General features: G+C 46.1%; 1 protein-coding gene across 1 annotated transcript in view; it reads left to right on the forward strand.

The window, feature by feature from the left end:
* SLIT3 (slit guidance ligand 3) overlaps positions 1–24,536 on the forward strand; it is a 591,933-nt gene that overhangs the window by 439,458 nt on the left and 127,939 nt on the right. The window contains exons 7-8 of the mRNA XM_038535455.1: positions 12,471–12,542; positions 18,289–18,452. Coding sequence (XP_038391383.1) covers positions 12,471–12,542; positions 18,289–18,452 — 236 coding nt within the window. The remainder of the gene's footprint in view (positions 1–12,470; positions 12,543–18,288; positions 18,453–24,536) is intronic.

The raw sequence follows: 24,536 nt of genomic DNA on the forward strand, positions 1-24,536 counted from the left end.
CCTCTGTCCTTTCTCTATCCCCCGGCAGCCAACAGTGGCTTTGGTGACCAATACGTGTGCATGTTTAGTGAGTGTCTTGCCCTTGTTCAACTCTTATCTCATGGCTTTCAAGGATCTCCAGGCCAGAGAGCCATGATTCCTTGAAGTGCCCAATCTGCCCCTTGCTCGGCTGCCACTTTCATTCAGGATGCAGAATATTGGCTGGCTCAGCTCACCTGTGGCTGAGAGTCCATTATTCTGCAGACCTGTGTCCTGAACTGGGTTTTCTGTAAATGCTCACGTGGGCCACACAACATACCCCCTTCCTTCATTGTCTCCCAGGCTCAAGGCTCGATCATAGCCATGTCTTTAAAATGACTAGCCTGGTTTTGAGAACATCAGCTTAAGGAAAAAGTGAAATTTCCTTTGAGATATGTAATAATTTTTTTCCATTTGTCCTGAAAGCCAAGGTCCTAGGAGCTCAAGGAGGAAATTGACCCCTTCCTACTAGCTGGCTCTATGTAGGGGAAGATGGCATGGGGAAGACATGGAGGTGCAGTGCTGGGAAGAATCAGAGCATCATCTCTCCTTTTCTCTGAGCTTCAATTTCCTATCTGCGAAAGTGCTTAGAAACAAGGGATAGTGAAGAGGAAGGCTGGAGGGAGATAGATTCTTTTTCTCCGATATCATATTTGGACTCTTTGGACTCCCAGAAGCCCTAGAGTGCCCATTCCCACTTATAACTAAATCAGAGGACCCTGACTCTTGGCCCATAGTTAATCGAAAACTTCAGATATGGAGTTTGATTTTTTAAACTGTTTTGGTGTTTATGGTGTTTTAAAAAAAATAAAATTAGTTGCCAATGTTTAAAACCCAGGTAATTTTATTTAAAAGTATATAATTTCAACTTCCCTGGAATATCTGGAAGTTGTGGCAACCCTGGGCACCCATGTGGCTCTGATGGTCTAGAGCAGCATTGTCTAATAGGACTTTCTGTGATGCAGAAAATGCTTCTTATCTGTGCTACCCAATATGATAGCCACTAACCACAGTGTGACTCTTGAGCACTTCAAGTGTGGCTCGTACAACCGAGGAACTGAACTTTTATTTAATTCTAATTGATTTAAATTGAAATCACTGCCTTTAGCTCATGGCTACCTTATTGGACATTGCAAGTTTAGAGCTGAGTGGTGACTACCCCATTTGAACAGGAATTGCCCTCTGCAAATTTCCACACCTCCCACCAGGCCTGCTTTCCTGCTTGCTTTGTTCCAAACCACTGGGGCCATTTCACGTTAAGAGGCACATTTAAACAGTGTGTTTTCTGAAGCTAAATACTTTGAGATATCTGCCACTCTCCTCACTCTCCACCCTGCCCTTTCTCTTTCTGAATTTAACCATTTGGATCTTTTATCGGCAAAAGACCCATTTTCATTAAAACCCAGAAGTATGATTATTAAAACCATTTCCCCTCCAAGTGAAACCCTCTCTTTGCGAGAATTAGTTTCCTGATCCCAATTATTCACTTCTTTCAGCCCTGCAAATCACTTCCACAAAATCAACTGGGTAGGAACATCACTCCCGTGTCTGGACCCGTCCCTTCTCCAGACATAAGCTAGTTAGGGAAGCAAACCCATTAACCCCACAGAAGCTGAAGCTTTATTTTCACAACGAGGGAAAGAAAAAAGAGCCAACCCTGCAAAACTTTTCAAATGCAGTGGGGGTTAGTTGTGATTTTCAGATTTTGGCCAAATGTCCCATCTTTATACAAATCTAGACATCCACAACCCCTTTCCACTGCTACCCCCATTCCAGAATAGCCATTTTATTTATTTTTATTTTTATTTATTTATTTATGATAGTCACACAGAGAGAGAGAGAGAGAGGCAGAGACATAGGCAGAGGGAGAAGCAGGCTCCATGCACCGGGAGCCTGATGTGGGATTCGATCCCGGGTCTCCAGGATCGTGCCCTGGGCCAAAGGCGGGTGCCAAACCGCTGCGCCACCCAGGGATCCCCAGAATAGCCATTTTAGAACCAGCACTAGCCCAGTGGGAATCAGAGAGTGGAACCGTCGCCTGGAAAGACCCTGGAGGTCAACCAGCCCCACCACTTTGTTTGAAAAGAAAGGAATTCCCCCCAGAAGGCTGAATGACTTATATATAGCCATAGAAATATGTCACAGAAGAACCAAGCCAGAAAACAGCCAATTGGCTCTTTATCCAGTGCTCTGTATTGCTGTCTACCTTTCTCCTGTATTGGCAGAAGGGAAACAAAGAATAGTGAAGCCAGCCTCTGTGCCCTGTCCATCCCATCATCTCTTAATCATTAGCATTTTTCCAGAGAGAACAGTGCATGTTCTGTATGGGAACCAACACCCTCCCTTTCTAGGACCTTCTAGTCCTACAGCCACTGCTTGGGAGACGACCACCCCAATGTTCAGTAGGTTAGCAAGGCAATCCGGGAAGAGATTAAATTCTACACCATTGATCCTGGCTACCAGTGGTGACCAAAGGCCCCATAAGGAAGCATCCTGCTCCCCTTAGAGCCCAAGTCACCCAAGTAAACTGAGCCTGGCTCCCTAAGAGAGCCCCTTCCTTGCAAATATCAGAGGGTAGACCCGGATCTTACCAGCATCTCAGCCCAGGAACAGAGAGCTTCATGCACTCTGGGGCTTCATTCTGAACTGTATGTAAGAAATAACTAACAGGTTTAGCCGCCCTGTGCGGAAAGCGGGCAAGAGCAAGCCTGCCTGGTGGGATCCAGTCTTCCCTTTATAAACAGAAACTTTCTCAAGACTCTTTGTCTCCAGGTAATGATAGTTGGAGGGGGAGGGGATTTGAATAATTTTCTATGACTTAAGATAATTCATTTGAATAGTAGGTGGCTGCCCTTGAGGAGATGCAGTATAGAAGGAAGGCAATGACCACATTTTACCATTAACCTACCATAACAAACCATTTGGTTTTATATATATAATATATATATATCTCAATTTTTATACATATCCATATCTCAAAGTATGTTATATATGTGGTATGTTAAATATACATGTTTGGTGTGTATGTGAGACATGTGGTATATATGTGATTGATATACATATATTTGATTCAGATTGTTAAACTGATCTTTTTCGTTCAGAGACTAAAAACTGGCATCTGCAAGCCAAATCCAAGTTATTTTTCATTTGTGACTTTTGTTCCTCAAGATGATTCAATCACCAGTATTAAAAAACCAGGAGACTTCACATAAAAATTCTAGATGTCTGGGCTTTCTCTTAAAAAAAAAAAAAAAAAAAAAAGGAACCGCTGGCAGCACTGCACCTACATTCCAGCATAGCAACAAACATTTGAAACGAGAAGTGATGACCTCGGGTGGCAGAGCGGGGTTTACTGCAGACCCCACGCAACCCACTTACTCAGATGTAAAACCTGGCTCCTGTAGGCAATTGAGTTTGTACTCCTAGATCAGCCCAGGCGTCTGTTCAGAGTGGAAATTTATTTTTATGAAAAGATGCCAAAAGCATGACCCTTCACATTTTGAAACTCATCCATCCATGCAGTAAATATTTATTGAGTTATTCTATGTGCCAAATACTGGGCAAGGCCCTGCCTATACAACAGGGTGCAAAACTGGCTTGTTCTCTCTTCTCTCATAGTGTACACATTAGTGGGCATTTAAAAACTTCCCCCTTCTCCCTCACTTATGGGATGAAATGCAGCTGAGGGGGAAATCATCCATCGCCCCCCACCTTAACTACACTCTCACCTGCTCAGTTATGTAAGTTGGAGGTCATTCTTCCATGCTCAGCCTACTGCAGACATCTTGGCACACTGGCAGCTTCCTGATTTCTAAATAATGTAGTAGACAAGATGGATCGTCCAGGTTCCCAGCCTATGGGTGACGAAACAGAATCGGGAGAGGCCACTCATTCATGTTGTCGTTTAAGGTACATTTTTACAATTAAATTGTTCATTGGGAGGCGGTTGAATCATTCTGAATCACCACCAGGCAGTGTCTGTGAGATGATATCAAAAAATGAGTATGGAGTTCTTCGGAATCGAGGGACCTAAAACACTGGAGCATCAGGAATACCTACACTACTGGGCATCTGACGAGCAATGGCAGGATTTGAGGATTCACCTTTCTCTTTTGATCTTCCACTTTTTACATTTATTTTGGAGGCATTTTTTCCCCCTTTTAACACCGAGGCTCTGCCCGGTAGAAGGAGATGAGTTTCTGCCTGACACAATATGAATATCTAATGAGGGGAGAACCAAAGACAAGCCCTTTTGTTAAGGAATCCGTATCATCAAAGACTCAAATTGGCAGCTGATTGTTTTTATTTATTTCTGTAGGTTTAACATGACACCTGGAGACCATTTAAAATGTTACTTGGCGGTGAGAGCTCTGTGTTTAAAAATAACGCTCACCCAGTTGCCAAATCACTTTAGAGTCGGGTACAAATATTGAGACAAAAACCCCAGCTGTTATTGCTTTGGCTGCTAATTTGAGGTGTCAAATGAGAGCTCGCCTGCTATACGTCAGTGAATAAGGCCCCTTGTGAGATCATTATGTTTTCTAACAGTTGAGAGTAATGGACTAATCAGTGCGGCATCAGTTGGTTTCATTATATGCCCACACAATGGTTATGAGCTTTAATTTAAACGGTCCTCAGGGAGATCAAGGAAGTCAGTAATAGGCGGCACCCAGGATAGTCCTGGAGAGCAGGTAATGTGAGAGAGGCGGCTTCCCACCATCCTTTCCCCTCTCTCCCTCCATCCTTCTCATCCCTCCCATCCCTCCTACCCCTCCTATCCCAACTGCCCTCAGACACTCACCACCTGCCCCAAACAACCCAAACATGAGCTCTGCTTAAGAAGCAGATCTGTGCTCTTGGTGGTGCGGGGTATGCTTAAAAATTCCAACCAACCCATCCAACAGTAAGGGCGGCTTCTGGCAACGCTTAGACTTGTTAGCCAAACCTTGACCTCAGAAGGCTCTAAGAACCAATTGCCCTCTCTCCTGTGTAGCCTTTTCCACTGCTCTCTGTCTCTATACTGAGCTCTGTGTTCAGTGGACAAGAGGAGGGTCCAGTGATGCTACTGCCGTTGAGCAGCCTTGGCAGAGAGGCAGATACCATAGTCCCCGCCACACGGGAGCCTGGGAGGGCTGAGAGCAACACTAGCCTCTAGGACTCATCTCTGCCTTGGAAAAGACGTGGAAATTGGACAGCCAGCATCTGTCAGACAATCCTGGAAGAGGCAGTTTTGTGAAACAGTAAAAAAAAAAAAAATATATATATATATAGTCCCACTTCCCTATACTTGAACACTGGCTCTGCAACTTTATAGCTGTGGTCAGAGCAGAGTTCATTGATCTTTTGAGGCTCCAAAATGGAAAGGACTACCTCAGGATAATTAGGAGAATTAAATGAGATAATGTGTGAAAAGTGCTCAGCTCAGTGCCAGCCCATAGCTAATACTTAATAATTAGTATCAGTATTGTTATTGCTCTTACATATTTATTAGAAGATCTTGGCAAGCTCACCTTAAAGCAATAGTCTTCACTAGTCTTGCTGATTACAAGGCAGGGAGTTCACGGCAGAACCTATTCAGTTTAGATGTTCTCAAAGGATGCATCATTGTACATTCTTCCTGATTTCTGGAGTTTCCTAGAGCCTTCAGCCAAAGCAAAACTGCAAAGCTGGATGAAAGAGGCCGGTTCAACCTTGATAGGAGGGGCATATTCAGGGGAGTTTCATCCTGAAATGACTGAGTCATTGAGTTGGGGAGAGATTCTGGGCTGGGGGAAAGTCTTCAGGATGCCTCCCTTAACCTCAGTGGGCATTTGGTGTGTGTTCTCCTGCAGCCAGGTCCACAAAGAGACACCACCTATACACATTATAATGGATTGAGCCAACAGCATGCACATTCCCAGGACCTAGGAGCATGAGGAGGGCCTGGTCATCAGCATAGGCCTTGATTCCTGGTGCCATGATGGCCATCGGTCAGCAGCCACCGCGCAAGACTGAGACAAGCCAGCCCTGCTCTGACATGTAAGCCAGAGAAGAGAGAAGGCACCCAAAGCATCCATAGTTTCATTCCTCTCTCCCTGTCTGAGCCAGCAAGAGAGAGAGGCAGAAGTGAGCCCTCAGTCCCTCCCTTTGAGTCCCTCCCTCCCACACACTGCCAGCATCCCCCTTTGCTTTTCATTCCCCATGCCAGCAGTTTAAATACATCCTACGGGTCCAGCCACAATATTTGCACTCAGCCGCTCTTGAGAAAACGCTGCTACCTACTTTGGTTTGTGTCTGCCTCTGCGAATTCAATATAGGCCCTGTTGGAGAAGTTACGTCTTCTGGGCTTAGAGTGCTGGCCACTGGACACTGGTGTCTGTAAGTATAAGTGAGCGCATCTCCAAGCTTACTTTAAAAGGCATTCTGGTGCCATGGCTGCTGATGACTCACCAAGAGTCTCCTTCCTGAAGATTGTTAAGGAGGAAGCCACGTTATGTACCTAGACTTAAGGAACAATCAACCTGCTTTGAGACTAGGCGAGGGATGAAGAGGCCAATATTCCAAGAGGGTTTATCCGACCCAAGAAGTCTGGATTCCCACAGGTGTGGAGGAGAAGAGGAGGGCTCAGAGAGTGTCCCAGGAAGGCTGGCATACTGGGAGTCTGCAGTGGCACTCACTGTGGATGCCTGGTTTTGCAATTATGTGATACATGCTCACAGATAATATTGCTGCATTAGAGCCAATTACATAGTGTTATGGACACACAACACGCAGATTACACCCAGAGCCAAGAAAGCACAGAGTGATAAAGCGATGGCCTAATCGGAGGAGACAGAGGGAAATGTCAGCCTTATTAAGGTTGCCAGGGTGGTGTGGCTGCAGCTGGACTTAGCTCCTCCAGATCAAAGATGGCTATCTTGAGGGATGTGAGGGAAAGCCACACTTCAGCACTCAGCAGAGGACAGTGGGGAGCCAGGAGCAGGTGCCAAGTTGGAGCTTTCCAAGGGTGATTACAGCTACCCCCATTGAGGGCTGTGTACTATTTCAGAGCTTGGGCCTCTTTCTAGGCAGGAAAACACCATGCCCTCCACAAAAGAGGCTTTCGGTCCCAGAGTCAGGAAGAAGGAGCCTATATAATGTCCTCTACACTTAGGTTAAAGGCTCTATTCTTAGACTTTTCTCTAGCTCAGTGGTTCTCAAACTTGAGGTTGCATGAGAATCCTGTGGAGGGTTCCTTAAAACACACAAGGCTGAGACCCCCCCCTCAGAGCCTCTGATTTAGTGGGTCTGGATGAAGATCCACAGGTGTGGAGGAGACCCACATGTCTAGCAAGTTCCCAGATGATGCTGCAGGTCTGGGGATCACACTTGGAGAGCCACTACCCAAGTTCATCCCATACCCAACCCAAGGTAAATTCACCTGCCATGTCATTTGACAGAGTCTTCTCTGTGGCTCTGATTTCATCATAGCATTATAGGTTCTGGAAGCAGTGGAACCGTGATGTAGGCCAGGAGTGTGGATTCTAGAGTTAGACCACCTACTTTGGATTCCTAGCTCTACCCGTTGCTACTTGGGCTTTCCTACCAGTGTTTTGAGAAGTTCTGACCTGATTTTCTCTTCTTATAGAGCAGTTATGCTCCTTGCCCAGCATATCACAGGTAATTACTGACAAGGACAAGACTGGAACCTCCCATTTCTAGAGCAACCAGGATTGGCAGACATATTCTATAAAAAGGCAGATGTCACTATTTTAGGTTATGCTAGTCCTATGGTCTCTGTTGCGTCTACTTAGCTGTCATAACACAGAAGCAGCAGCCATAGACAATACAAAAAACAGGCTGTATTGAATGTGATTTGACTTGTGGGCAGTAGTTTGTATCCCCTGGAACAGACCAGTATGTGCACAACTTCCTCACGTAGTCTTCATTACTGGGAAGCCTTTGTCTTGCCACAGTACCACGGTACTTAGCTGAGGAACACACAAGCACATTTTTTTTCAGGGTACTGAGGTTCTATTTGTGCTCTACAGGAGTAATAAGTTCACTAATCCCTTAGTGCTCAGGGGAAAAAAAGTTTAATGCCCTCCTTCTGGTGCTCACAATTGAGAGGATGGGATCCATTGGTAGAAGTAGCAATGTCCACGTGAATCATTTTAAAATGGAAAATGATTGGGATGCCTGGATGGCTCAGCTGTTGAGTGCCTTTGGCTCAGCGCATGATCCTGGGGTCTGGGATCGAGTCCCACATTGGGCTTCATGCGAGGAGCCTGCTTCTCCCTCTGCCTGTGTCTCTGCCTCTCTCTCTGTGTCTCTCGTGAATAAATAAAATCTTTAAAATAAGTAAGTAAGTAAATAAATAAATAAATAAAATAAAATGGAAAATGATCCTTTTTCACTAAGCATTTATGCCCTGATTATGGCAACACAGAAGAGTGATTGCATAGTATACAGGTCACACTTAGTCTCAATATCAATACAGTATAACGGGTAAGGGTTTTACAAAAAAGATATGGGAGGTAGGCAGATTGTCTTTAAATCTCATGGGATGGGGGGTGGCCTTATTTCTAGTTTATACTGAAATGCTGATTTAGTAACTTGTGATGGTGTAAAAATGGGGAGCACGGGGGTGGGGGCAGAGTAGTTCTGAAGTCTACGAATTAATTTAACCATGAGCTTGATCTTGGCACCTGATTGAAAATACTGAATTGGGAGCATTTATTTGGGGAAAACCCTCTGACCTGGGTGAATTGGGGTAAAGCATATTTTCTCAAAATATCTCCAAAGGAACAGAGCAGTGAAGTTGAAGCTAGACTGTGGAACTGGCAAAACTCCTCCAGGAGATGAAGGTAAATTAAACGAGGTGATGAGGTCACCACAGCTTACTCTGGGCCAGCCATCCAATGGTGGGTCATTGTCAAACCCAACCATTTATTTTCCTGGTTAATTTTCAAGGAAGTTTCTAGAACAAAGGACACTTGTGCAATTCTTTCTAGCTCTGGGTGCCAGGGTGGACATGACAGAGACTATCCATGCTAGGGTAACAAGCTTGCCCTGAAAACAGGAGGCCTGGGTAAGTTGGGAGAAATTGTGGTGTAAAGGAAGAACAGTGATTCCCAAATCCTCCAGGAACCCATGTGCAACCTTAGATGTCCCTTGCATGGCCTCAAATCACTCATCTATAAATTGAGGATAAGAATTCCAACCTCCCAAGTTCTACAAATATCAAATGAAGTGAATGTGAAAGCATATTGTAAACCATAAAATACTGAAGAAACATAAGCTAAAATAACAGCTGAGTGTTACTGAGCATAGCACATGAGCCAGGCCTCGTGCTCACAAGTATGCCTTCCATGCTTTGTTTCAGGGCATAGTAGTTGGCTGGATAATGCCCCTCTCTCTCTCTCTCTCTCAAAAAAAAAAAAAAAAAAAAAAAAAAAAAAAAAAAGTCTATATCTTTATCCCAGTAACTTAGGAAAGTTACCTTATATGGATGGCAAAAGGGACTTGGTAGATGTGACTAAGATAAGGATCCTAAGATGGGCAAGTTATCCTGGATCATCCAGTTAGGCTCCAAATGTCCTCACAAGGCTCCTCATAACAGAAAGGCAGGCCACAGTGAACAGTGGGAGTTATGATAGCAGAATTAGGCAGTCAGAGTATTGCAGGAAGGGACCATAGACCCAGGACAGACAGCAAAGGACAATGGAACACTCTCCTCCTGATGCCTCCAGAAGAAACATGGTCCCACAAACCCATTTTAGACTTCTGACTTCCAGACTGTGTTGCTTTAAGCACACAATTTTTAGTAATCTATTATCCTATCAGGAGACAACCAATCCAGGCATCATTTCTGGAGTCAGGCTTACCTCATCCATGAAATGGAGATGATAGCAAAAGCACCCACCTCATAGGGTATTTGCAGCAATTAAATGGGATGGTACAAGGAGAACCCTCAGCCCAGTGCCTGCCTGGCACACAATAAGCTCCCAGTTAATGTTGGCAATTATTAGTATCACTGTCTTTAATCGCCACAAAAGCTCTGTGAGATTGGTGCTATTATTATCTCCATGTTAAAAGAGGAAACCTAAAGAGATTAGGAAAACTTACTCATGGTTGCACAGGCTGCAAGTGGCAGAGCCAGAATCTGACTCAGGTCTCTGCCTTCCAGGCACATGCTCCCCATCTCTGCTCCACTGCATTGGGGTTATGACAACACCACCTCCACTGAAAGCTGGCAACTTAGAGGTGCAAGAACTAGATAGAGCACCGTACTCCATGCATGGGGACAAGCCACCAAGACTGGAGATCAAATAAATCTGGGTTTATTAGGGAAACAAAACCTGTAGCTGCCATGGAGAGCAGTATCCAAGAGGTTACCAGCCCTCTGACATCCCTGGGCTGGCCAGCCCCACACAGCAAATCATGAAAGTCTGAATACTGTGTTTAGTCATTTTGGTTCTGGAATAATTGCTATTATCGTAAATGTTTTATAGCCCTCATTACAGCTCACATTTAAATATCAGTGTAGTAATACATTAATAAGTCATAGCTGCCGGACTACTGCCGGATGCAGTTATAGTCGAGCCCTGCATATAACTGTACTGTGTATTCAGCTAAATTAGGGCTGGCTGTGAACTCAACCTGATGTGAGTGGCTGGGCATGGTTAGAAGGAAGTCTCTTTTCTGCAAAGGCTTCTTGCTTTTTGCCTTTGAGAGAGATAGTCAGATTTTTGTCTGGTAGTGAGTCCGTGACCTTAACGAGATATCCCCAAAGTATGGATTCTAGAACTCTGGAACCAATAGAGAGGGAAACAAAGGCATCATTTCTGCCCCAAAGAAATTCCTAATCTGATGGAGGACTGGAGGGCATAGTCCCCCCACACCCAGGAAGCTTCCTTCCAGCCTTGTCAGATGAGATACTCTGAAGGCTTCCTGGGTATATGGAGATAGGATGGATTAACATGCACTTTATAGAAAAGATAAACCACACGAAACAGAATGGCTGTGTAGGTTCAACTTCATAAAATTCCAGGTGTCTACACTGGAACATTGGTAAAGTATGGAAAAGGCAGAAGCAGTCAACAAATGTGGTCTGCACCATACTTGGTACATGTCCTCCAACATGTACTATACCACGTGTCCCATACCGTGTGCCTACAATGGTGCTAGACTCATGGTAAATATGGGAGAAGGGAGGGAGAAGTATTAGGTTCTGTGTCTTCAGGTAAACAGATTTCTGGCCTTATTAGCCAGATAAATGCTAAGTAGGCCATGGGGGCATTGAGGGATAGGCTGGGGCAAGGGGGTGTGGTCACTGGAATTCTGTGGTTGGGGGAGGCGGGGGCAGGGCAGAGAATCTGTGCAGGCCCTTCGGGTGCAGTGGGTATGGAGGCCACTGTGCTGGATGAAGCTGTATTTCTACTTCCGTGGAGGTTGGGGTGGGAGGGCAACAGGAATGATCAGGACAGTGGTAGATTCTCTCTACCAGTGTCAGTAAAATGGTAGCCCCGGTTTCCTGAGTATATACTGCCCACTAAGCCTTTTACCAGTCTGTGACATAGGTACAATTCCCTGCCTCATTCTGCCAATGAAGAACCTGTGTTTAAGAGATGCTGGTAATTTGCCCAAGATCAGACAACTAGAGTATATAGATTCAACTTGAATCATGTATGGACTAGGTCATGGGGCTGTAGTAATGCACAGGATAGAAAGTACTGGAGGACATTTTAAGACAAAGGTAATGTGTTTACCAAGAGCCAAAGACAAAAGAAGTCTGCTTAAGCAGTGAAGGCTTCCAAAGAAAGGCTTCTTCCTAGGCCAGTGGGGGCCCCTGGGAGGGCACGAGAGGATGAGCTAATGAGAAAATACTTCCAGAGTAAACCATCCATGTAGCATCCTGTGTTTGGGAGTATATGCAATGGGCAGAGCAGGGCAATTGGAGCAAGATAGTGCTTGATTCGAATCCCATCTCTCAAGCTTAGCAGCTGTGGGTCCCTGGAAGAGTTAGATCCCGTCTCTGTAGCTCAGTTTCCCCATCTGTAGCATGAGGATAATGCCTACCTAACAGGGACATGCGTTACTAACCAAAATGACATGTGTCTGTTTTCTTCTCTCAAAAATGAGGACAGTAATATGCAACTTTAACTGTGATTGTGAGAATTAGAGATGCCATAATGAGGCACTAAGCACATATTAGGATTTCAGGAGGTGTTCTTATTGTTCCAAGTGGGTCCATGAGTACTGAGAGGGCAGCAGAGGCAAGGAAAGAGCCACCTGAAAAAAAGTGTCAGGTATTCTCTTATCTGGAGATCTGCCCCCTTGTCTCCAGCTGCTCTATAGCTGTTGGTTTATGATTCTTTTGCCAGTCACATCTGTCCTTCCCCCCACCTTCCAGAAATATCCTGGTCCTACCCCACCCCCTGTGCCATGCTACTTCCTTCTTAACCATTTCCCTTTTTCCTCTACCTTCACAGCACCCTCAACAACAACAACATTAGCCGCATCCTGGTCACTAGCTTCAACCACATGCCGAAGATTCGAACTCTGTAAGTAAAGATCTCTGCTTCCACCCTACCAACTCCCTGCCACACTCAGCCATAAGTGCAGCCCTCTGAATTGCAGGTGAAACCTATTGTGCTGACTCTGCATGTGGGTCCTAAAGCAAACACTGCCTCTTCCCACTAAGAGGTGTTAGCAACAAATGGAGGAGAAGCACCACAATGCCCTCCCTCCATGGTTCTGAACCTCCATTCCACAGTAGATAGATTCATTTCTCTTTACTCTGGGACACTGGCATTTGTCTCTGTGTTTTCCACCCTGATGGGAAGTTTATCAGTGTTATGTTGTCACAGAACATATAGAACCAGGACGTAATGATTACTATTTCTTAGCTAATGTCACGTGCCATTGGCAGTGCCATGCTTATGTTTTCCCCTCCGCTTTCAGTGGAGGAGTGGGAACCCTAGTCCCTCCTACTCCCATCCTCCTGGCCTACACCCAACACACTCCCCTGCTCCCTTGATGGTATCCTGATAGGATACAGGAGCTTGGTTCTTGACCTTTAATTTCGGGGGAGGCTCAAGCCTGCCTTTTCTGTGTGCTGGGAAAGCGAATCTCCCCACAACACCCCATACTGAGAGCAGTCTCCCCGACTTTAATACCTGGGGAGTTCCCTTCTCTTCTCAGCCAGAAACTCTTTTGTAAGTTTCTCTGCAAATGGACTCTGTTGGCCATTCCAAAGGGGTTCACGTTGATGGTTTTCTTGTGTTGGTGGAACCACATTGGTGTTTGCATTACAGTAATAGTGGAGAGCCAGCCCCCAAGAGCCTTCAGCTAAATACATATAGGGCCAAGGCAAAGAGCTGGAATTCCTGCTGTGCCCTTTGTTAGCTCTGGGACCTCTGTTCCTTCCTCTATAAATGGGGGTGATGATGAGGATCAGATGAGACTAGATATGTGGAGTGCCTGGCACAGAGTAGACAGTAAATAAATGATACTTACTGCTATCATTGCTCTATCCAGAAATCTGGGCTGAAAGTTCCAAGCAACCAGCTCATCGACGGCCCCTGAGCAATGTGGAATCCCCAGAGATTTAAAAATCTTTAGAGCAGTAGTTCCCAAAGTTGGGTCCCTAGACCCGCAGCATCAGCATCAGGGAATGAGATTAGACTCATGGAATCAGAATCTTGGGGGGTGTGGCCAGCCATTGGGTTTTAACAAGCCCTCCAGGAGATTTTGATGTTCCTGACATTTGGGAACCCCAGCATGAGGGAGAAAGTGACCTTATCTTGGGGACAGGGAATAAAGCAAAGACCAGTGAGGCACTGTCCAAGGAAATAGTATGGGGCACCCTAAGCAGACCTGAGTCTAAAGGTGAGCTCTGTCTGCCACTTACTCTGGGCAGGTTTCTTCATCTCTCTGCCCTGCAAAGGACAGTGAATTAATAAATGCTCATCTCACACTGTTGAGAGTAAAATATGCTAGCATGTAGGGGGGCTGTGCCCTTGACACATGCGAGTTATTATGAAGAATCTGAGTCCAGTGTTCATCATTACCCCTCATTTCTTCCCTTGATCCCTCATATGAGAGCACAACTTGACCAAGAAAATCTATCCTTTTCCTTTCCATTTAAACTGGATGGTGCACTAATGGAGAAACCATGAGGTCTTCAAAGACCTCTTCAAAGTGCACAGCAAGCCACGAATAAGCTACAGAGGAGCGTGCCCAGGGATGCTGGCCAAGAAGCTGACTGCAAGCCTCCAGAAGCAGTGTCTCCACCCTCTAGACAGGATGGTTGAGTAGAAGGAAAGGGGCCCTCGCCTGCGCAAACCCTCAGCCTGGCCCCTGGGGCTGCTCCTCTGTGATTTCAGCCTCCCCTCTTCTCCGTCTGGGAGCAGCAATCACAGAAGCTGGGCTGGGTCCACAGGATGGGGGCTGGGCGGGAGCGAGGTCTGGATCTCAGGTGCCTTGTTGGGCTGCCTCCAGTGGGAAAGGAGGGTGGAAGTTTCTTCTCCTTGTTTCTGTTGTCATCCTTCCCCATGGTCCTGAACACTCATCTGATGAGTTCAGATCAATCAATCAATCTCTTCTGTTCTCTTTTGCTCCATCCCCGCTGCCACTTTCTCTTTAGTTTAATTTCAGAGACGGCTCTGTACAGAACTCCCCAGGGACTTGCACTGACTAATCCCCCTTCACTGTAATTAAAGTGGGGGTGGGGGAGACGGGAGAAGGGGGGGAAGGGGAGCGAAGAGGAGAGAGGAAGGAAGTCATAAATGGGATTTCTAAAGGAAAGCTTTTATATTTAATTCAGAAAGCCACATTTTATAGAAAATGAACACTGACCCTCTCTAAAAGGATTTGCTGGAAATTTAATTTAGCGCCTGTGGCTAAAAGGCACCTTTTACAAATTGGCATTTGTATTCATTCACCTTATCTTCTGTGAAGGTGGTTTTGCCAACGTGGAATATGGTGTTTCCATCAGCAAAAGATTGCAGAAATACACGCAGGAACCACCTAGGCGCCTTGATGCCTTGGTGTCTGAGAAATGGTACCCTGTACAGAGACGGCTGCGGGTCGGGAGGAGACAGAAGTGTGGAGCTAGTCTCCTCACGATGTTAATAACTGCAGACGTTACTTTGGTGGTTAACGGTGTACAGGGCCTGGTGCTAAGCACTTCTTGCATCAGCCCTGGGGAGGAGGCACTGTTAGTATTCCCACTTTATAGATAGATCAGAACACTGAGGCCCCAAGTTAAATCACTGACCGAAGTCAGAGTCGGAGAACACAAAGCCAAAGTCAGATTTGGGCAGTTTGACATCAGAGCCTGAATTCATACCATTCAGCAGAAACAAAAGCAGAAGAGCCTGTTCCTGGTGAACCAAGGAAGGGGAAACCAGAGCTGCCACATGGCTGAAAGGCCCCTGGAGGCCGCCTTCCCCCAGGTCATTGCCATCCCAATTCACCAAAATTACGAAAAGTAATTAAAATCATTTTTCTTCTCACAAGGGGATTAGGAATACTCCCGGCAGTGTCTAGGCTCGTGTTTCATGATCCGTGTGATTACTTTTCTTTCAATATTAGTATTTGGGGTGATACTGCTCAGTTTGATATCCCAAACATGATATGAAAGGCTGAAGCTTAGAAGAATCTGTCCAGCTCAACCCTGCCAGCACTTCTGGTGGGTAAAATTCCAAGCTGGGGGAGTGGGGATGTGGATCTGAGCCTATCCACTGCCCTGGGCTTTTGACAGGAGCCTTCAGGTGGCTTCCACGTCAGTTTTGGTCACCTCTTTTCCATGGTCCCACTTGGAGGGGAAGAAATCCCTACAAAGGTGGGTGAAGGGTTAGGAACCATCTGTAGGAAGGTTAGGAAAAAAGGTAGCTTGGGGCTGACTGGCAGAGATTGAGAAAGAACAAACCTAATGTAATCTTCCAAAAGGAAAACCTCCAACGTTTTCGTTATCCCAGAAATTAATCAGCTTAATAAGGATCTGACTTACCTAAACCTCACTTTTGTCATTCCATTGATCTTTTACCCCGGATTGGAACTGATGGGAATTTGTCGACATTGACCTAGCATATGGGCACATGCTCAGTGCTTCATAGGAATCCCTGTTTGCTCAACTTCCATACGTCACTGCCAAAGAAGGCAACTGCCTTTCCTCATAGAAGCCAGACTCTCATGAGAAGGCTTTGATCCTCCTGATACACAAAAGTGCCCCAGCACCACAGCCTGTGCTGCCACTGCAGTCTACCTGTGCTCTATCTTGTCACTAAGACTGTCACTTCTCACTGTTGCCATTTTCCTAGTTAGCCTATATACCCAGTAGTCCATTCCTGGCCATAGAACCAACACCCCATCTCCTTTCTCTCCCCTTTCTCTCTCTCCCTCCACCTTCTCTCCCTCTTGTCTGTCTCTCTTTCTCTGTCTCTCTACAACTCATTGATAAGTCAGGAAACAAATTGTTTCCACTCATGCTGAAATTTCTCAAGAAGGCCCAGCATAGAAAAGGAATTCCCTCATCTCCTTCATGTTCTTCCCCTAGTTTAGGATCATGCCTCCCCTACCCTTGCCCACCTGCGGCACCTCTTTCTGAAGTACCAGATGAAGAGGGAGCAGAATAGGAGTCTGAGCTTTGAAACTCAAAGGGGAGAATTGCTTGGGGCCCATTACAGGCACAGTATCTTGGGCCTAGGAGCTTATGAAAATGTGTTCAACTTTAAAGTATAGGCTCTGAAATCCAAAAGAACATTTATGACATCAAAATTAATCATTTTGAAACAAAAATCATAAAAATCTTTTCGAATATTTTAGCAGAAAAAAAAGGTTACATTCTACATAGGTATGAGTTCATTTAGTTGATATGATGAACTCATATCAGATCAGGTCAGATATGATGAACTCTGGGACTTCCTGAGGCTGTCAAGGTCTCCCGTGGTCCTGGCCTGCCCAGGAATTGCACGCACACCATGGCAGGAAGGCTCTGCCGGCACACCCCTCAAGTTAGCTGCATGTGGCCGGTGTTGAGCAATGCCAACTTCATACTAATTGGAGTGTGGTCAAGAGCCCTTCAGTACTCTCTATTTCAGGCACGGAAGTAGCCCAAGCCACTGCTTCAAGCTGCTACTCAATATTAACCAACTTGACACAGAGTGCTTGAAAGTCCCAAGGTACTGCTGGCTGATTAGCAGGTCCAGGATTGGGCATTTGAAATTTGCATCATAAACCCAAGTGTATGATAAGCTGATGTGACTAAGACTTACCTACCACCATTTCTGATGATGTAGGGTTGTGGGGAATGTGGAAATCAGAAGCCGCTGATAGAGAAACCTTGGGGGAAAGAACCTGTAGAAGCCCCCCAGACATCTTTAGTTTACCCCCCCAATTAATGGAAAGTAAATTCAAGCCATTTAATCAGATGGGATTCCTTTCGGAAGTAGAACATACAGATCCCTCTAGCAATTGTTAATCATTCAGAGGCAAGAAATTGATCTGGAATCACAGCTACTAGAAGGGGAAAGTCAGAGTCCTGGAACTGGTTGGAGGGTTCTTCCCAGGGGCACCTGAACAAGAATAGCAAATACACCTGGTGGAATTTAACTTGGGAAGAAGGGAGCACTGTGGAGACATTGCTGTGGGCTGCAGGAGTCTGGAATGGGCAGTTCCTTATTTAGGCGGGAGCGGGTGGAGAGAAGACACATCCTTCCAGAAAGACCCTTTCCCATATGCCCTGCTCACTGGGCTAGTGCACACAAGCCCACCGGCATTCCCTGGGAGAGAGGGTTCATTCACTGTGTGTGTGTGTTCGGCAGGGGTCGGGGTGGGGGGAATGAAGGTCTTGGCCACAGTGCCACTATAGACTGAGACATTGAACTTGAGGAGCTGTTTCAAGCCATCTGGAACCCAGGCTAACTACAGTACTGAAATTTGCAACCAAGTCACCTCTTTGGAAGTTTGACTCGGAACCATCGCTTTAGTAATGTCACTCTCCTCTTCCTACATGCTGAGGCTTTCTTGAGTGAGAAAGAAGAGGGTGGAATTGCTATTAAGAAATAAGGACTTGCTCAGAACCCCAGAGGCATCCGTTGGATGTGGCCTGCATGTGAAGATAACAGTCATTTGTGGTTTGGCAATAAAAGGGCTGAGGCTCCTGTGGTAACTCACTAGTGCAGAGGGAAATGCTTCCCTGGGCTCCTGAGGATTGTCACGCTGGGCTAAGAGGCACAGAGGTCTGGCTTGCTCTGTTCACTTCATGCTGTGACAGTGTCTTACCTCTGTCCCTCCCTCCCCCAGGCGCCTCCACTCCAATCACCTGTACTGTGACTGCCACCTGGCCTGGCTCTCGGATTGGTTGCGACAGCGGCGGACAATTGGCCAGTTCACCCTCTGCATGGCTCCAGTGCACCTGAGGGGCTTCAACGTGGCGGATGTGCAGAAGAAGGAGTATGTATGCCCAGGTGAGCCTGCCCCACCCCCCTTCGCTCCATACTGTAACTCACCCAGCCCCGAGCCCTCCCTGACACGGGCATGAACCCATGCCCAGCCCAGAGCTTGGCAGGGAATCTTAATATGTTCCCCAACACTCCATTGTCACTTAGACTCGGGGGTGCCCCAAAGGGTTCTGAGAAAGAAGCCTTTGTCATCTAGTAAAGGAAAATGCTCAAGGAGGTAATGAATCCCTTTCTGTTAAGCATGATTGTCCATTGATGCTAAGAAACTTAACATGTGTTAAGTACATTGTTTAGCATTTCCTAAACGCATACCTATTGTCTAATTGCTCATAGAAATTGAAAGACAAGTTAATGGAGGCGATGGGTTCAGCCTGCTTAGCTGGAAACCCTAGCTCTGCCCCCCTAGTAGTGTCTGACTTTGGCAAGTCACCACATGTCTGCAAAATGGAAAAATCATAGTACATAACTCAAGGGATGGGTGGGAGGATTAAATGAAATAGTGCATATAAAGCTCTTAGCATAATGCAGAGCACTTGGTAAGAGCTAATAAGTGGAGCTTAATTATTATAGTTTAGTGGGCCCACAAAATGTGCTGAGCAAACATAAGAGTTTGATCTGCGGGTAATTGAAGTGTAATAGAAGCACAGATTGTCTACGTAGTATAGAAAACAGAACTGGGCACAGACATAACGGGAGGTGTCACAGATCTCCAGGGTTGGGAGGTGGCTGAGTGACCCGAGGAAGTCTTCCCAGAGGATGTAGTGGCTTTTAAACCGAGTCCTCAATTTCAAGCTTGCTTATTTGTTTTTCCTTTTCATTGACACCCTCCACTCCCACCCACTCCCTCTTTCCAGTAGCAGAGAAGTAGAGCTGATCCCTGAATTTCCTCAAAAACAGAAAGTATTCGATTGAGGAGTTTCCCACAGAGGCGTTCCTGATTTCTAGAAACCCAGTCCCAGAACTGGGGCCTGGTGGCCTCTGGCTGGTCTTAGGGGTCGGCCTGCAGGAAGGAGGAAGGACAGGGGGCTCAGCACTGGTGTGGCTGTTGCTGTTTTCGGAATTGAAGATTGCCTGAGCCCCGCGTGTGCTGCAGGGTGCCCCAATCCAGCCAGCAGTGCAAACTGGCCCCCTTCTGCTCTTAGGCTGCATTTATGCCACGGAAGACTTTTTTTTTCTTTTTAATTCAACTTCATCTCACTCCCTACCGCTCTCTCTTGTCATGTTACTACTTCATCAAATTATTTATTATCCAAAAACATTTTAACATGTCTCAGAGCAGTACCTTAATAATTTCCTATAGACGCCCACTTAGAAATCACTTCCTGTCAAACACATATAATAAAACCGTTTATCACACAGGCACCAAACTCACATATAGTGACTATAATTACAGTAATTATTAGGCAAAGAGTACAATATCGGCATAAGTGCCAGTGAAAGAAATAATTATAGAGTGCAGGAGTCATCCAAGAGCTAGTGAGAAAAACTAATTAGAGAGAATGTTAAAACACATCATTATAGGTGCCAGGCTTCATGCTCTGCACGAACACAAGTACCGCTCCATCAGTAAAGCACCTGCCCATCAAAGGAGTGGTGACTTGCTTACCCAGTAGCAGTCAGGATCCAAACCCCAGGGAATAAGGCTGACCCTCCTACGTCCTAGAAGTCCTAGTGCCCTCAAATTTCCCTGTGTTGAAAAAGCCAGATCTAGCAGGCAGTTTAGTAGTTAAATAGGATCATCCCTATCACCTCCCCTGTTTATATCAATGTAGCCCAGGGCTTGTCGTGATCCCTATCACTTTCTAATATGAAGCCAGGTGTTTTCTGAGGGTCCACAGACTGGATGTGAATGTGCTGTTAATCTCCAATTCCACACTGGAAATTTAAGAGAGTGACATCTTGGAACCCCTATGCAAAAGGCATTCCTTGATGCTTTCCAGGCTTTCATATATAAAAAACAGAATGCTGTACAGGAGGTTGCTTTCTGCAAAGGTCCAAGTTGGATATAACGGATGGCTGAATTGGATATCCCTAAAGAATGAAGCACTACAACTATCAGTGGGGTACAAGTGGACCACCCCCTCCAGAGAGGAGATTTAACCTCTTTAATAACTGTTAAAGGGAGTTTGTGAGGCTCTGTTCAAGGAATGCCAGAGAAAGCCATGTGGAACAAGACTCAGGCTGTGTGCATTCAGGAGGTCAACGAGGAGGGCTGTTGTACCGCACTGACCGTCCCCCCGACACACACCCTGCCATACAGGGTGCAGGCTCTACCCGGGGCAGAGCCCACAAGGCATCCGCATGAGGCTGTTTTGTATGAATCTGATCACAGCAGATATACACTGTAAAACTCTCTGTGTTCCCTGTTCAAGCGCTTCCTCCTGGTAACTTGCAGGAAGAGGACTTCAGTCGAGAAAGGCAGGAGTCAGAACATCTCTGTAAAGACAGAGGTTATCTGCTCAAGAAAAAAAAAAAAAAGGGCACCAATTAAGCCTTCCCTGCGTGTAGCTTCATCACTGGTGGCCCCTGTCAGGAAAGCATCAGAAAACCTCCCTGGGCCCTTAGGCCCTTAAACCGTATCAAAAAATTCACTAAACACATGACTCCAGAGACAGGAAAGAGTTTTATCTCCCTCAGCCTCTGAGGGCCGTGGCTGCTCAAGTCCCTGATATCTCCCTGTGAATTAAATCCAGCCGGCTGGAGCCAGGCCTCTTCTCCCCAGAAGTCCTGGCTATGGGCTCCTTTCACTCCAGCTAACCCAGAAATTTGCTAGCAGCACACTTGGACGAAATTCATGTCCTCTGTCAACTTACCTTTCCAATTGAAGGTATTTATTTTCTTCCTCTAGGGAGACACATGAGAATTGTAGTGTCCCATCCAATGGGTGAGAGACTACATTTTCTTTTTTTAGTGACGTTTTTCTACAGTATACAAGTCGGACTGCTTGGTTTCCTTCAGCCATTGCTACAAGGATTTCTCTATCAACTCTTCTTGTTTTAAAGAGAAAGGTTAGGGCCCTAGGATAAGAAAAGTTTGTGGTCCCTGGTTCTTGTTACCTGAACCAGACTGGGACTTTTTTGAGTTCATGATAACAGATCAAAGAAGAAGTTCTATCTTGGGCATTACTTGACTCACATGAGTTGCAGGTTTTGTGGTGTATGTTGGGGCTTAAGGTCTAGGGTTTCCCTTCCATGCATCAATTTTCTGGTGCCTTAATCTGCAAAAGTTGCTACTTGTCACAATTTGTAATTCAAGGGTATGAGTTAACTGTTTGACCTCTTGAGTCAACTATTTCTTTCCTTTAAATATCTTTTTTTTAAATTTTTTTTAATTTTTTTTTATTTTTTTTATTTATTTATGATAGTCACAGAGAGAGAGAGAGAGGCAGAGACACAGGCAGAGGGAGAAGCAGGCTCCATGCACCGGGAGCCTGACGTGGGATTCGATCCCGGGTCTCCAGGATCGCGCCCTGGGCCAAAGGCAGGCGCTAAACCACTGCGCCACCCAGGGATCCCTCCTTTAAATATCTTTGTCTTCATTGGTTTGTCCACCTATGTCACACTTATCTGCCTGTACCCTTTGAGTGTGAGCTATCCTTAAGATCAGTCTTGTCTCCTAGCACTAAGGGCTCACATTAGACATTTTTCAAGTGCCCCAGTGCCTAGAACAATACTTGCTTCTAAAAGCCTCTCAAGAAGCCTTTCCTCATTTATTATTAAAAATGAAATAGGCATATCTCCCTGGAAACAAGAAACTTTCCCCTTCTTCTCCTTTTTTTTTTTTTTTTTTTTTTTTTTTTTTAAATTTCGGACTAGTTACTAAGTATAAAGATAATTAAGGTAAGCCATGACTAGCTGCCCATCTCCTTAGGAGGTTTTAATTAAAACACCATAATTGGACATTGCAAGAATGAGATTATTAGGTTTATTTAGCCATTCCTAAAATTATCATGCCTCTGGTATTTAAATCACGTTCATTTATATTCTCATCATAATTGCTCAAGCCCCATTGTCATTGCAGTCTGTTGTTGGCTTTTGAAAGGCCAGAGGCCAACAGGGATGCTTAATTTGAACGCTGGAATTAATTTATTTCCACATGCTCACAAGGCCATTGGATTTTTCAGTTCTGGGCACTCTGCTGGGTGGAATTCCCTTTAAAGACAGAAAGAAAAAAAAAAAGATAAAAAAGGAAAAATAATAAAGACAGAAAGAAAGAAACACAGCTCTAACAAGAGTGTCCCACCATCCCCAGCGAGCTTACACAATCTGTGTCTTGGCCACTGAGCCTCCCCGTCCTACCTCCTGAGAGTCCCAAGCTCTGATGGTTTTCAATGTCATGGCAATAAAGAGAGGCATTTGATATCTTTTTGGTAGAGGAGAATGGTATAAAGAACACTGGGCCAAATTTTAGAACTTTGTTGTTCACCAGCTCCACGATCTTGAACAGTTTGCTTGACCTCCCTATTCTTCCCTTTCCTCATCGGTGTAATGGAAATTATAATAATAATAGAACCTACGTCATGGGTTTTGCTAGAATCAAGTGAGATCACACATGCAGAGCACTTGATGCAGTATCTGGCACATAGGAAGCATTCCATAAGCATGAGCTGCTATTAGAGAATGACGTTCTTAGTTCAGCCACCATTGGGTCCCTGGGCAAGTACTCTCCCCCCAAGGGATGGTCTCCTTACCATTTCCATGACCCTTTCTAGGTCAGAAGTTTGGTGACTTGCCCCATTCATTTGGGCACAGTAGTTAGGACTTTCCATTTTTGACATGATGCCAAATAGAAGAACAAAGCTAAAGATGTGGCTGGACAGGAGTTGGTCTCGCTGGTCATCACTCCTGCTTCTCTCTCCCACTGGAGGGGGTGTTGTACAGTCAGCAGAGACAGGGTGATGTGCCAGTCGTCACAGGCACCTCCCCATGACAGGTCTAGCTGGGGACTCATTCCTGCTCTCCTGCTCATTGAGGGCACCTGCTTCAGCTGCGAACCAGCAGCTTGATGACCAGGGAGGAGCAAGCAAGGGCCAGCCCCCTGGTTGCCCCATGCTCTGCCCTGCCCTCCCTCAAGACATCAGGCCCCGGTCCTGGGAGTCAGGAGACATCAGAAGGCAGGACATCTCCGTTTCCTCCTTGTGTGGCATGGAGGTGGCTCTGGTTCCAAACGAAATTCCTGAGCTGAAGTGGTGATTTGGAAAGGGGAGACAGCCCCCGAGGGGAGATGGGTACTTGGCCTGTACCCCTGTCTCCCTGTTCTGGATAAGAACTTCCTTCCCCCTCAGGGCAGCAACAGTTTCATCCCGCTGAAAGAGTTCCCAGAGCACATAGCTTGGGCACCCATTCAAAAACAAAGAGCAAGTCCACATGCACTCCAAGTTTATCACAAAACATCTCTGAACAGAGATTACGGGGGTCCTGTGTGCCAGTCAATCACCACACCCTGATTGAAACTAATTTCTCTGCCAGGAAGAGAAAGAGGTGGTACCAGCAGGCAGGCTTGCTCAGGGACAGTGAACATTCGCAGGCCCCACAGGCACATGCTCTAGGGCAGGACTGCATTCGTGGAGGCAGACACAGGCCCAAGCTGGTCCCCTCCCTTCAAAGATGGGCGGAGACTCCTTCCGCCCACCTCAGAACACTCCTGTTCCCATTCCTCTCTGCTTCTCAGCTTGGACAGTACTCATAGAATTTCCTGGGTAGGAAGATGGGTGTGTCCTCACTTTGTTCCCCTTGGAAATCCACTGTCACCTGCATCACACTATGACTCTCCACATGTGTGGACAGGAAAGGCTACGAGGGAGGGATTTGCTGACAGAGCTAAGCAGAGTGCCTGGGACACCCTTACCTGTGCAGGTGAGCGAGGCTCAGAGGGAGCCCCGGGAGACCAGGCAGAGGGCCTTCGCAGGCACTGAGCTGTGGTGGGAAGACCTGAGCTTCAGGCATGAAAGTCCCATACCCCCATAGCCGCTCTGTCCCTCCACACTATGGCCATCCTATCAACCGGAGCCCGGGGCACTCAGAACTCCCGGGGGCCTCCCCTCAGGGCCCGTTAGCCCCCACTCTGCCTGGCTTCTAGACCAACTCCATT

Source organism: Canis lupus, chromosome 4 (assembly GCF_011100685.1).
Source record: "Canis lupus familiaris isolate Mischka breed German Shepherd chromosome 4, alternate assembly UU_Cfam_GSD_1.0, whole genome shotgun sequence".
Lineage (NCBI taxonomy): Eukaryota > Metazoa > Chordata > Mammalia > Carnivora > Canidae > Canis > Canis lupus.